This window comes from Trematomus bernacchii, unplaced genomic scaffold, assembly GCF_902827165.1.
Source record: "Trematomus bernacchii unplaced genomic scaffold, fTreBer1.1, whole genome shotgun sequence".
Lineage (NCBI taxonomy): Eukaryota > Metazoa > Chordata > Actinopteri > Perciformes > Nototheniidae > Trematomus > Trematomus bernacchii.
Window position 1 is genome coordinate 18,228,044 of NW_022988050.1, and position 12,333 is coordinate 18,240,376.

Genomic DNA, 12,333 nt, shown 5'->3' on the forward strand with positions numbered 1-12,333 from the left:
TGCGAACTGCATCCTCCGATTGGCTGTAAATTATACACGGCAACAGCTCTCTCTTTGATTGGCCCGCAGCATTTCAGTCACCCAAAGCTTCCTGGTTAAAATAAAGTTGTTTTTAAACCTGTGCTTCGGTGGGAAACTGGATTCATTGGTCAGGGGTTCAAAATGTCACACAGAAGCGGATACATTCTCACGCTGGTTGTCCTGTTTTGTCTTTTTGTAACTGCCTTTTGTAAGTTCCCAACTCTAGACCACTTAAAACCGAAAGCCAGCGACAAAAGCCAGGGCAGAGCGGTGGTGGAGCTGCTGAAGCGGCTGCTGGGGAACAGGTCCACGGAGTTCATAGTGTCAGTCAACCGGAGCCTTTCCAACGACAGCCTGGATGTGTGTGAGCTCAGGTCCACCAGGAACAATAAGATATACGCTACAGGCAGCAACGGAGTGGCCGTGGCTACTGGCATTTACAACTATTTGAAATATTTCTGCAACTGCCATGTTTCGTGGTCCGGTGACCAGCTGGATGTGCCCCGTCCTCTTCCGAGGGTCACCGGCGTCCTGCGCATCAACACCCAGCACAGGTCAGTGAACACAGCACACTGTTAGCTTACTGACACAGCTTTAAAGAAGCATTAGCAGGAGGTTTTTCATTCGGCATATATCCAATACACTAAACCACTTTTATTTCACAAAAATTCTGTTTACATTATTCACTTTTCACATAACCAAATTAAGTGTTTTCCGCACGGGATACGGTGAGGCAGTTGAGCGCGAGCGGTATTTGTTACTACTCTCTCTCTGACTGTCTGTCATTCCGCTAGTTATAACTGTGGGAATGCTGATTCAGCAGCTCACACTGTCCACATCTTTATTCTTACATTTATAATTTCTACTTTTCAATTCAATAAAAAAAAAATATTGGGGAGGTAAGCAGTAGTAGTCCTGTACTTGTTGTACATTTTTGAGATAATTAGTATTTCCATCAAATTATGCTTTCGTGCTTTTTTCTTTTTTTTTGTGTCACACTACAGTAAACAAAGACCTGTGATGTGTTAAAGATTAAACTATAGAATATAATAGAATATCTTTATTGTCATCACACATCAGTGTAACGAAATTCAGTTGGCATCTCTCACTGCAGTACATACATAAGAACACATCCATAAAGGCAGAGATAGTAGCAATAATCAGTCATCACTTAAATGCACTTTACCAAAATGTTAAAATACATTTTTAAAGATTATTTAATAAAAGAAAGGCTACAATGTTTAAATATAAATAGTTACTAAAAAATATCTGTTTGATACTTAATAAATAGGTAAAAATTACCTTGGTTGGTGATTGGCTAATGGTTACACAAGCCAAAAAATCGTTATGACATAAAGTGGCCAAAATCTGATCAGCTCGTTTTCAGACAGGTTTTTACTTTTTATATAAATGGATCAGGACAAAAAGTGAGAGAATCTTTTTACCTGACACTTTCAGAGTCTCTTTCCACAGAGGGGACACATGTTGATGTAGAAAAGACATGAAAAAGATTTTGCATAATGGGTGACCTTTTAATAAAAACATATTTCTTATAGAGTAGGCTTATGTGTCTATAGTAATTGAATGATTTAAAAATAAACAAATAATAAAACAATACCCTTATGATTTAGTACTTTCACATTTAAGTTTTGTAGATGTAATATGCCTTTATGTGTGTTACTGACTGGATGACATGGAGACTAATGAAGTATCCGTAGACATTGCTTTAATTTCAGATAAGGCGACTTTATTGACTTAATACGTCTTCAGCCATGGTAATACAGTACATCTATGCATCCAGACACACACCACTACGTATCACTCCGCGCCAACAGTATGCTACAATAGATAGATAGATTAGATAGAAAAAACAATTATAGTTGCATGTGCTGTAAAAACAAATAACTTTATGTAACATTATTAAAAAGTATCCTCATTATAGTTATGTTTGTTTATATGCTTTATGTAGTCAAAAGCCAAACAATGGTGTGGCTGTTGCATTTGTAAATACTTCTCCTATTGTATAACCTGTGTACGCTCTTATTGCAAATGTACTGACGTCAGCAAAAAACTTTGTTGCAAAAGTTGTTTTCCCACCAGATCCACTCACACTGCTGCCCTCCGATGTGTGCCATGTGATGTCTATGTGTTGAACTCTATGATGGCAGTGTTTGGGTGCCCCCTCCTCTGCAACGCAGCAAATCCCAACCCATGAGTGCATGACAAATGGAGCGTTGTCACACATTACTTTTCATTGTTTACTGTGAGCACTATGGACACTTGTGCTGCGGCCGAGCCCTTTAAAGTACCCTTCCTTTCAATTATCGGTTGTGCATTAGAGCCGCATCAGTTCACACCAGTAATGTCATGTGCACAGTCGTTAGATTGAAGAAGCCATGCAGGCATGGCACACTTTACTTTCCCATGAGTATAACTTGATGGCGAAGAGCCAGTTGGAAGCTTGGCTTATTTAGCAGCTGCCGGAAACTGAGGCTTAAAAACAACAGTGCCTGTTTGATTTAACTGAACATTGTTTTAGCAACAAAATCAATAGAAATTGACAATTAAAATATCTGTTACACAATTATGTAACAAAGAGATGTAGTATGAACACTCAGCAGTGTTGGTGTGAGAAATGGCCATGGTCAAAAGGAATCTGTTTAAGAATGTATTTGGACACTTTTCTATTGTGTTGTCTTTTCTATTGTCTCTGTTCCCATCACATTAGTGTTGTAATGAAACAGTGTCAATAAAGGGCATGAGATTTCAACATTAAACCTGTCTGAGAATATCTGAAGTCAGCACAGTTGCACTGTACTGTAGGTTATGGTTTTATTTTCAGTCCAAAGGGAAGCATTTAACTGTCCAAACACTGACTGCTAGTCATTATTCTTCCACAATGTAATAAAGTTGGAGGACATGTGAGGGACAATTTAAACAAAGGTCACAGTTGAATAAGAGGTCAGCATACTGGATTGTTAGTCCACAATATGGCTCAAGCTCTAAAAAGTTTAGGATGATTACTATTTCTATTTTTTCATACCTGTTCAGTATTTATCCCATGTGGGCCTATTTAAGACAGTTTTAAAATAACTGTTTTTTGTGTGTTTGTATCTAGATTCCGGTATTACCAGAACGTGTGCACGTTCAGCTACTCCTCTGTGTGGTGGGACTGGCCCAGATGGGAGAGAGAGATCGACTGGATGGCTCTCAATGGGATCAACCTGCCGCTGGCCTTCACTGGCCAGGAGGCCCTGTGGCAAGAGGTGAGGGCTCAGAGTGACTCCCTACAGAAACTACATCAGACACTGGTTAAAAACACTCCTTAGGGTCAATGTACTGTAAGCGTTAATATTTATTTGAATATCTATATTTTGTCTAACGTGCTTCCTCGAAAAGGGCTAAATATTGATAAGGGATTAAATAGATTCAATCAGTAGATCCATTATTCTGAGAGCAAAAACAGTGGTGCAGGAATGAGTCGAAAAATTAGTTGGCATTTTTAGCACTTTCCGGTTCACTCAAAGTCAATATAATTCGTTTTTGGTTAGATTTCCAAAATAAGGTCTGTGGTTAACACAAACAGAACAGATGTTCATGTTTTGTTGCACGACATAAAATGTATTTCAGTAAATACCCCACTGGTGAACATCTGAAGCCTCAATGTGTCTTAGGAAAGTGACTAAATGAGACCACTAAAGGTCATCAAGCAGGACATTAGCCGCCTTTAGCTGAGCAATGGTGATGCTCAGCCAAGCGAATGACATAGTTTGTTTATAGCCTAACGTTATTTTTTTTACTTCTGGTAATTGCATTTACACTTTCAAAAAATCATTAAAATGTTGTTAATATGTGGACATTATCCTACTAAACAAAACATGTAAGCATCATAAACAAATGTTTGCCACAGACCTTGTTTTCTGCTATAATCGAAAATCCAATTTAAAACTCTCCTTGCTTTCTGTGGAGGAAGTCCTTGTGATGTTCCTCCTTCAACAACACGTCATCACTGCCCCACTGTAAAGCCAGTCATTAACAGGATCGGGAAGATAAATTGTAATTTAATTTGACCTTTGCTACCATAGAAGCACGATACATTTATTGATATGTGAACATGAACTTATTACCTTGTTGTGTCCTTCAGGTTTACAGGGCTCTCGGGTTGAACCAGTCAGAGATCGAGGAGTTCTTCTCCGGCCCCGCGTTCCTGGCCTGGAACCGAATGGGGAACCTTTTCAAGTTTGGAGGGCCCCTGCCTCAGTCCTGGCACGTGAACCAGCTCTTCCTCCAAGTACTGAACCGTCCATTCCTGTCAACACAGATGAAGCCACTATGTGTAGAATCATGTTTTTATAACTCTGGCACCACCAAGTGGTAGTGACAAACACATGAGTGAGATTGAGTGAATGTGCTGAAAGCAGACTGCACCAGTTACAAACTGCAGTATGTCTTATTTTTTTAAAACACAAACTATTAACACATCACTATTTTACATAATAGTGGCTTCAGAGGTATTTTCTCTTTTTATGATACCATTGCACTCACAAACGGTTTTGTGAAGATTTCAAACAGTGACAACAAACTCATTTATCTAATCCACTTTATGAGAAGGTAGAGTTGAATTGAACTGTTCACATTAGTTAGTGGATTAAACCTTTTTTTTATATGTTTTTCTCTCTTTTTGCAGTTTAAAATCTTGGAGCGGATGAGATCCTTCGGCATGATTCCCGTGCTGCCGGCCTTCTCTGGGAACATTCCCGCTGGAATCCTCAGGTGACTCATGCTGGTTTAGGTTTCAACCTTATAGAAATAAACTGCTGATTTTTTTTAGGCTCGTACTAACAGGGATATCTAAAGTAATTTAATATAAGTCACCTGCTGAGAACAATCCCATACTTAGTTTTCCTAAATGTTGATATGAATATTAATCTGATCGCTGGAATAACAGCTGTTAACTGTGAATTGTTCACAAGCTTCAATTCAATAATCTTAATTCATTGATCTTATATGAATATACATTACATTACATGTCACTTGTTAGACGCTTTTATCCAAAGCGACTTACATACATTCATTACTGTGGGCAATCCCCACAGGAGCAATTTGGGGTGAAGTGTCTTGCCCAGGGACACAACGACATAATGACTGCAGTGGGACTCGAACTTGCTAACCCCTGATTCGAAGTTCAGCGCACAGCGCTACCCACTGAGCCACAGCCTCCCACAAGATACAAGATAACAACTCCAGAACTTGATGAACGTGATCAGCTTAAAGATTTCTCACAAACTCAACTTCATTATTATAGTATTATCTGTCTATCATGCAGACCAAATGCTTCACATTCACTGTTCGAGGGACATTTATGCTGTTACAGTTGAGGTCTGCACATTCAATCGCAATTCTATGAGAATCACCGCATGGACTAGCCCAATATCCAAATCCAAGGAAGCCCAATATTTGTAAACAAACGCTGTGTTAAAATTAAATTTGAAAGGAAGTGTTGTGTTGCTGCAGATATAACCCAGCATACAAAATGTTTACATATTTGTTTGAAACAGATGTGTTTCAATGATAATGAGAAATTGATCAATCCCTCTAAAACTATAAATCATATCGCAATTGCAAAGTCTGTCAAATTAATCACACTCCGTTTTCAGATCGTGCAGCCCTAATACTGATACTTCTGTGAAGATAATATGGCTGGGCCCAGTGAGGTGCAGATTCAGCTCTAACCTCTGAGGTGTTTCCTGTGTTTCAGGCTGTTCCCAGAAGCCAATGTGACCAGGCTGGGCCCCTGGGCTCACTTCAACTGCAGCTACTCGTGCTCCTACGTCTTAGACCCCCGGGACCCTCTGTTCCTGCAGATCGGCTCCCTCTACCTGTCCCAGGTGGTGAAGCAGTTTGGAACAGATCACATCTACAACACTGACACCTTCAACGAGATGACCCCCCCCTCCTCTGACCCCGCCTACCTGTCAGCAGTCAGCCGCTCCGTCTTTGCCTCCATGACCGCAGGTGAGCGTCTTGACCACCAATGTCCTGATCGAAAGCTTCCTGCCAGAATGCTGATGTTCTGATGTGACAAGTGAAACAACTGATGACCCGATTATGACCTGTTGTCAGGCTTAGGGAGTAACGGATTACATGTAAGGCAAGGCAAGGCAAGGCAAGGCAAGGCAAGGCAAGGCAAGGCAAGGCAAGGCAAGGCAAGGCAAGGCAAGGCAAGGCAAGGCAAGGCAAGGCAAGGCAAGGCAAGGCAAGGCAAGGCAAGGCAAGGCAAGGCAAGGCAAGGCAAGGCAAGGCAAGGCAAGGCAAGGCAAGGCAAGGCAAGGCAAGGCAAGGCAAGGCAAGGCAAGGCAAGGCAAGGCAAGGCAAGGCAAGGCAAGGCAAGGCAAGGCAAGGCAAGGCAAGGCAAGGCAAGGCAAGGCAAGGCAAGGCAAGGCAAGGCAAGGCAAGGCAAGGCAAGGCAAGGCAAGGCAAGGCAAGGCAAGGCAGGCAAGGCAAGGCAAGGCAAGGCAAGGCAAGGCAAGGCAAGGCAAGGCAAGGCAAGGCAAGCAAGGCAAGGCAAGGCAAGGCAAGGCAAGGCAAGGCAAGGCAAGGCAAGGCAAGGCAAGGCAAGGCAAGGCAGGCAAGGCAAGGCAAGGCAAGGCAAGGCAAGGCAAGCAAGGCAAGGCAAGGCAAGGCAAGGCAAGGCAAGGCAAGGCAAGGCAAGGCAAGGCAAGGCAAGGCAAGGCAAGGCAAGGCAAGGCAAGGCAAGGCAAGGCAAGGCAAGGCAAGGCAAGGCAAGGCAAGGCAAGGCAAGGCAAGGCAAGGCAAGGCAAGGCAAGGCAAGGCAAGGCAAGGCAAGGCAAGGCAAGGCAAGGCAAGGCAAGGCAAGGCAAGGCAAGGCAAGGCAAGGCAAGGCAAGGCAAGGCAAGGCAAGGCAAGGCAAGGCAAGGCAAGGCAAGGCAAGGCAGGCAAGGCAAGGCAAGGCAAGGCAAGGCAAGGCAAGGCAAGGCAAGGCAAGGCAAGGCAAGGCAAGGCAAGGCAAGGCAAGGCAAGGCAAGGCAGGGCAAGGCAAGGCAAGGCAAGGCAAGGCAAGGCAAGGCAAGGCAAGGCAAGGCAGGCAAGGCAAGGCAAGGCAAGGCAAGGCAAGCAAGGCAAGGCAAGGCAAGGCAAGGCAAGGCAAGGCAAGGCAAGGCAAGGCAAGGCAAGGCAAGGCAAGGCAAGGCAAGGCAAGGCAAGGCAAGGCAAGGCAAGGCAAGGCAAGGCAAGGCAAGGCAAGGCAAGGCAAGGCAAGGCAAGGCAAGGCAAGGCAAGGCAAGGCAAGGCAAGGCAAGGCAAGGCAAGGCAAGGCAAGGCAAGGCAAGGCAAGGCAAGGCAAGGCAAGGCAGGCAAGGCAAGGCAAGGCAAGGCAAGGCAAGGCAAGGCAAGGCAAGGCAAGGCAGGCACAAGGCAGGCAAAGGCAAGGACAAGGCAAGGCAAGCAAGGCAAGGCAAGGCAAGCAGCAAGGCAAGGCAAGGCAATGGCAAGGCAAGGCAGGCAAATGACAAGGCAAGGCAAGGCAATGGCAAGGCAAGGCAAGGCAACGGCAAGGCAAGGCAGAAGGCACGGCAAGGCACGGCAATGGCAAGGCCAATGCAAGGCAAGGCAAGGCAATGAAGGCAAGGCAAGCAAGGCAAGGCAAGGCAAGGCCAGGCAAGAGCAAGGCAAGGCAAGGCAAGGCAAGGCAAGGCAAGGCAAGGCAAGGCAAGGCAAGGCAAGGCAAGGCAAGTTCCAGGCAAGCAAGCAAGGCAAGGCAAGGCCAAGGCAAGGCCACAAGGCAAGGCAAGGCAAGGCAAGGCAAGGCAAGGCAAGGCAAGGCAAGGCAATTTATATAGCACCTTTCAACACAAGGCAATTCAAAGTGCTTTACAAAAATGGAAGACATTATGAAAATGGCATTTAAAATCAGTCATTAAAAAGAAAAGATAATAAAATAAACATTAAAAGAAAAAATACATGGATAAAAGTTACAGTGCAGTTTAAGATGTGAATAGTTCAATTAAAAGCAGCGGCAAAAAGAAAAGTCTTCAGCCTGGATTTAAAAGTAGTAAGAGTTGCAGCGGACCTGCAGGTTTCTGGGAGTTTGTTCCAGATATTTGGAGCATAATAACTGAATGCTGCTTTACCATGTTTAGTTCTGACTCTGGGGACAGAAAGCTGACCAGTCCCTGAAGACCTGAGAGATCTGGATGGTTCATAATTTAGCAGTAGGTTAGACATGTATTTTGGGCCTAAACCATTCAAAGCTTTATAACCCAGCAGCAGTATTTTGAAATCAATTCTTTGACACACAGGAAGCCAGTGTAAGGACTTCAGAACAGGAGTGATGTGATCCACTTTCTTAGTGTTAGTGAGGACTCGAGCAGCGGCGTTCTGAATTAGCTGCAGCTTTCTAATAGATTTTTTAGTGAGACCTGTAAAGACACCATTACAGTAGTCGAGTCTACTGAAGATAAAAGCATGGACAAGTTTTTCCAAATCCTGCTGTGACATTAGTCTTTTAATCCTAGATATATTCTTTAGGTGATAGTAGGCTGATTTAGTAACTGTTTTAATGTGACTGTTGAAACTCAGGTCAGAGTCCATGACTACACCTAGATTTCTGGCTTTATCTGTTGCTTTGAACATTGCAGACTGAAGCTCAGCGCTAACTTTTATACGTTCTGCCTTGGCTCCAAAAACCATTACCTCAGTTTTATCTTTGTTTAATTGGAGAAAGTTCTGACACATCCAGTCATTGATTTGTTCAATGCACTTACTCAGTGTTTGAATTGGAGCATAATCTCCTGGTGAAATTGTTACGTAAATGTGTGTGTCATCCGCATAGCTATGGTAACTTATTTTGTTGTTTTTCATTATCTGAGCCAGTGGTAGCATGTAGATGTTAAAGAGAAGAGGCCCCAAGATGGAGCCTTGAGGTACCCCACATGTCATATTTGTCAACTCAGATGTGTATTTACCTATGTAACAGGATTACGTAACCAGGACACAAAAAATACTGTCTTCACTACATAAACAGTACTTTACTACTTTACTGATACATTGTATGTAGGCCTTGCCTCTAATTTAAGGTGACATATTTTTGATAGAAAATATCCAGTTTTCTTCTTTTCATATTATTTTATTGCTTTACATAATACCTCTAAGTGGAACACATCTTATTGTTATTCCTTTCTCTCTTATGTATTTGCATTTAATTTAAGGTAGGTGAAAGTAATCAGGTTACATTACTTTGTACCTGTGGTATTAGCTTACTGATTACATTGTTGAAAATATGACTAGTAGTTGTAACGGATTACATTTATAGTAACTATCTCAACCCTGCCTGTTGTTCAATTCTTCTAGACAGAAAGCCCCCTTGAGTTTCTTGCTGACTTTTCAGCCATGCTGGAGAACTGTCCCCTTCTTGCCCCTGGTCTAAATCTCATGTTTTGTCCCCAGTTGATCCTCAGGCGATCTGGCTGATGCAGGGCTGGCTGTTCTTCAGTGACACAGCGTTCTGGAAGCCGGCCCAGATTCAGGCTCTACTACACGGAGTGCCTCTGGGCAGAATGATCGTGCTGGACCTGTTTGCAGAGACGGAGCCAATTTTCTCCTACACAGAGTCTTTCTACGGGCAGCCCTTCATCTGGTGCATGCTGCAGAACTTTGGGGGCAACAGCGGATTCTTTGGCACGGTGGAGAGCATGAACTCGGGGCCCTTCAAAGCCTTACAGTTCCCAAACTCCACCCTGGTTGGCATAGGCATGACGCCCGAGGGCATTGAGCAGAATCCGGTGATGTACGAGCTGATGAGCGAGCTGGCGTGGCGTAAGGAGCCGGTCAACCTGTCCAAGTGGGTCTCGCTGTACGCTATGCGTCGCTACGGCAGCACGCAGGACAGCCTGGCGGCGGCGTGGAGGCTCCTGTTCGCCAGCGTCTACAACTGCACCGTGCCACACTACAAAAACCACAACCACAGCCCCCTGGTGCACAGACCCTCTCTCCACATGAACGCTGACCGGTGGTACGACCCGGCTGATTTGTACAAAGCCTGGAAACTGATCATCGAGGCGGCTCCGTCCCTCATGTCCAAGGAGACTTTCCACTGCGATCTCGTGGACGTGACTCGGCAGGTCCTACAAGTCCTGACAACAAGCTTCTACCAGGATATCGCAGATGCTTTCAAGAACCAGAAGCTGCCGGAGCTGCTGACTGCGGGGGGGGTGCTGGTGTACGACCTCCTGCCTGAACTCAACCGTCTGCTGAACAGCGACCGCAACTTCCTGTTGGGGACATGGCTGGAGAGGGCCCGCTCCTTCGCCCTGGATGAGAAGGAGGCTCAGCTGTACGACATGAATGCCAGGAACCAGCTCACTCTGTGGGGTCCCAGCGGTGAGATCCTGGACTACGCCAGCAAAGAGTGGGGGGGCCTCATGGAGGACTACTACGCCCAGAGATGGGGTCTTTTCGTTGAAACCCTGGTAGAGTGTCTGCACACTGGACGGCCATACAAGCAGGACACCTTTAACCAGGCCGTGTTCCAGGTGGAGAAGGGGTTCATTTACAACGCCCGAAAATATCCGACCAAGCCTCAGGGCGACACGTACGAGATCGCCCGCAGGATCTTCCTCAAGTACTACCCCCAGGCCTTGAAGAGACTATAGTGAGCAGAGGATTCATTTTGGAAAAACTTGTCTCAAGTCACAGCAAGAAGAATGTCTCCACCTCCAGTTTTCCATGGCTGTCCCAAAACATTTTGAAATGGAAACTCTAACACCTGGATTTGCAGAAACAATCTGTTTTGCACACATAGCAACATCAGTGGATAGCTGAGAATGATGAAGGGAACAAATACTTTTACTTTACATTCACACTTTAGGAATATTCAATCAAGCCTTATCAAACACAAGTTCAGCAAAATAAATGTGTTATGAGTGGTGCAGTGATGATAAATGTATGTAGGCCAACCAGGAAGTTAGCATTGCATGAGCTCCCTCAATGGGATTTTCACATAAAACATTTAAATTGGAATATTTCAGAAAATAAGATCTGTGGCAGTCACACTTTTTTGATACTTCCATGTTTTTTCAGCTGGATAATCTCCATATATTAACACAACTTTTATAATAGTTGAGGCATAAATGCAATCGGCAGAAGTAAAAAGCTAACATTAGGCAATAAACTAACAACATGGCTGCATATCACCACCGCTAAGCTAAAGACGGCTAATGTTTCGCGTGATGATGTTTAGTCGTCTCATTTAGTCACACTTCAGACATTCACCAGTGAGGTATTTACTGACATATGTAATGTCATTCAAATAAGTATCTTAAGCTTGTGATAACCACAGATTTTACTTCAGGCATCTAACAAAAAATACATTCCGAAAACAGTTGTCTTCAAGACGAGGATACTTGTTACTGGTAAAATGCGGACTTGTTTCCAGGTTTGAGGACTCATTCCTGCACCACTCTTACATAAGACTGTTTCAAATTGATCCCTTTGTTTGGCATTTCATGTGTGCGTCCCTTGGAACTGTTTTTAATTCCACTGCTCTGGTTAGCTTAGCTTAGCTTAGCATAAAGACTGCAAGCAGGGGAAAATAGCTAGCTTAGCTCTGTCCAAAGTATTATGTTAATTACACAGTGTATTTTCTTTAACATGTACCCCAAGAGAAGACAACATTTTGGGTTCAGGAAGAGTTGGGATGTGGAACTAGTTCCCAACGGTTTGCTCTGCACTGCATCTCCAACCCAGTCTCACGGCATTTCGTGTTATTAGTCACGAAATTAATTTAATCTATTGATTCGTGTTCACCAACACGATTTTCACATTTTTTTCGTGTCACACAGAACGATATAAATGCAATGTATTTCTATTGGTAGTATGTTTCGTGCCTGCAACACGTCTTTTTGTCCGGTCGGGTCTTGGAAGACCAGAAGCTGTGTGGTTCATAAAAACATGTTCTTATCTTACCCTAAGCCTAACCCTATCCCTTTTATTTTAAATTGTATAATGTCTGAGTTTTTTTGCCGTCAGTGAGGAAAAGAAATGGGGCTCAGAGCCTCAGAATACTGAAATCTGTATTTTATGTCATCTTTTTTTCCTTCTAATTTGTTATTATTTGGTGCAGGCACGAAACATACTACCAATATAAATACAATGCTTCTAAAATCGTTCTGTGTCAGAATACTTAAATCTGTATTTTTTTTTTAAATGTCTTTTTCTTTCTAATTTGTTATTATTTACATTGCTTTTAAAATCGTTCTGTGTGACACGAAAAAAATGGCGAAATCGTGTTGGTGA

The 12,333-nt window shown here is 43.6% G+C and overlaps 1 protein-coding gene across 2 annotated transcripts; it reads left to right on the forward strand.

Moving 5' to 3' along the window:
• The first annotated feature begins 162 nt into the window (after positions 1-162).
• naglu (N-acetylglucosaminidase, alpha) lies at positions 163-11,836 on the forward strand. Of its 2 annotated transcripts, none has more exons than XM_034119076.1 (6): positions 163-575; positions 3,140-3,287; positions 4,166-4,312; positions 4,709-4,794; positions 5,780-6,036; positions 9,487-11,836. In XM_034119076.1, exons 1-6 carry the CDS (start codon positions 163-165, stop codon positions 10,689-10,691), a joined length of 2,256 nt encoding a protein of 751 aa, XP_033974967.1. In that variant the 3' UTR covers positions 10,692-11,836. The 2 variants fall into 2 exon arrangements, with proteins under 2 accessions (XP_033974967.1, XP_033974968.1); XM_034119077.1 differs by lacking the exon at positions 163-575 and adding an exon at positions 1,914-2,284.
• The last annotated feature ends 497 nt before the right edge of the window (positions 11,837-12,333 follow it).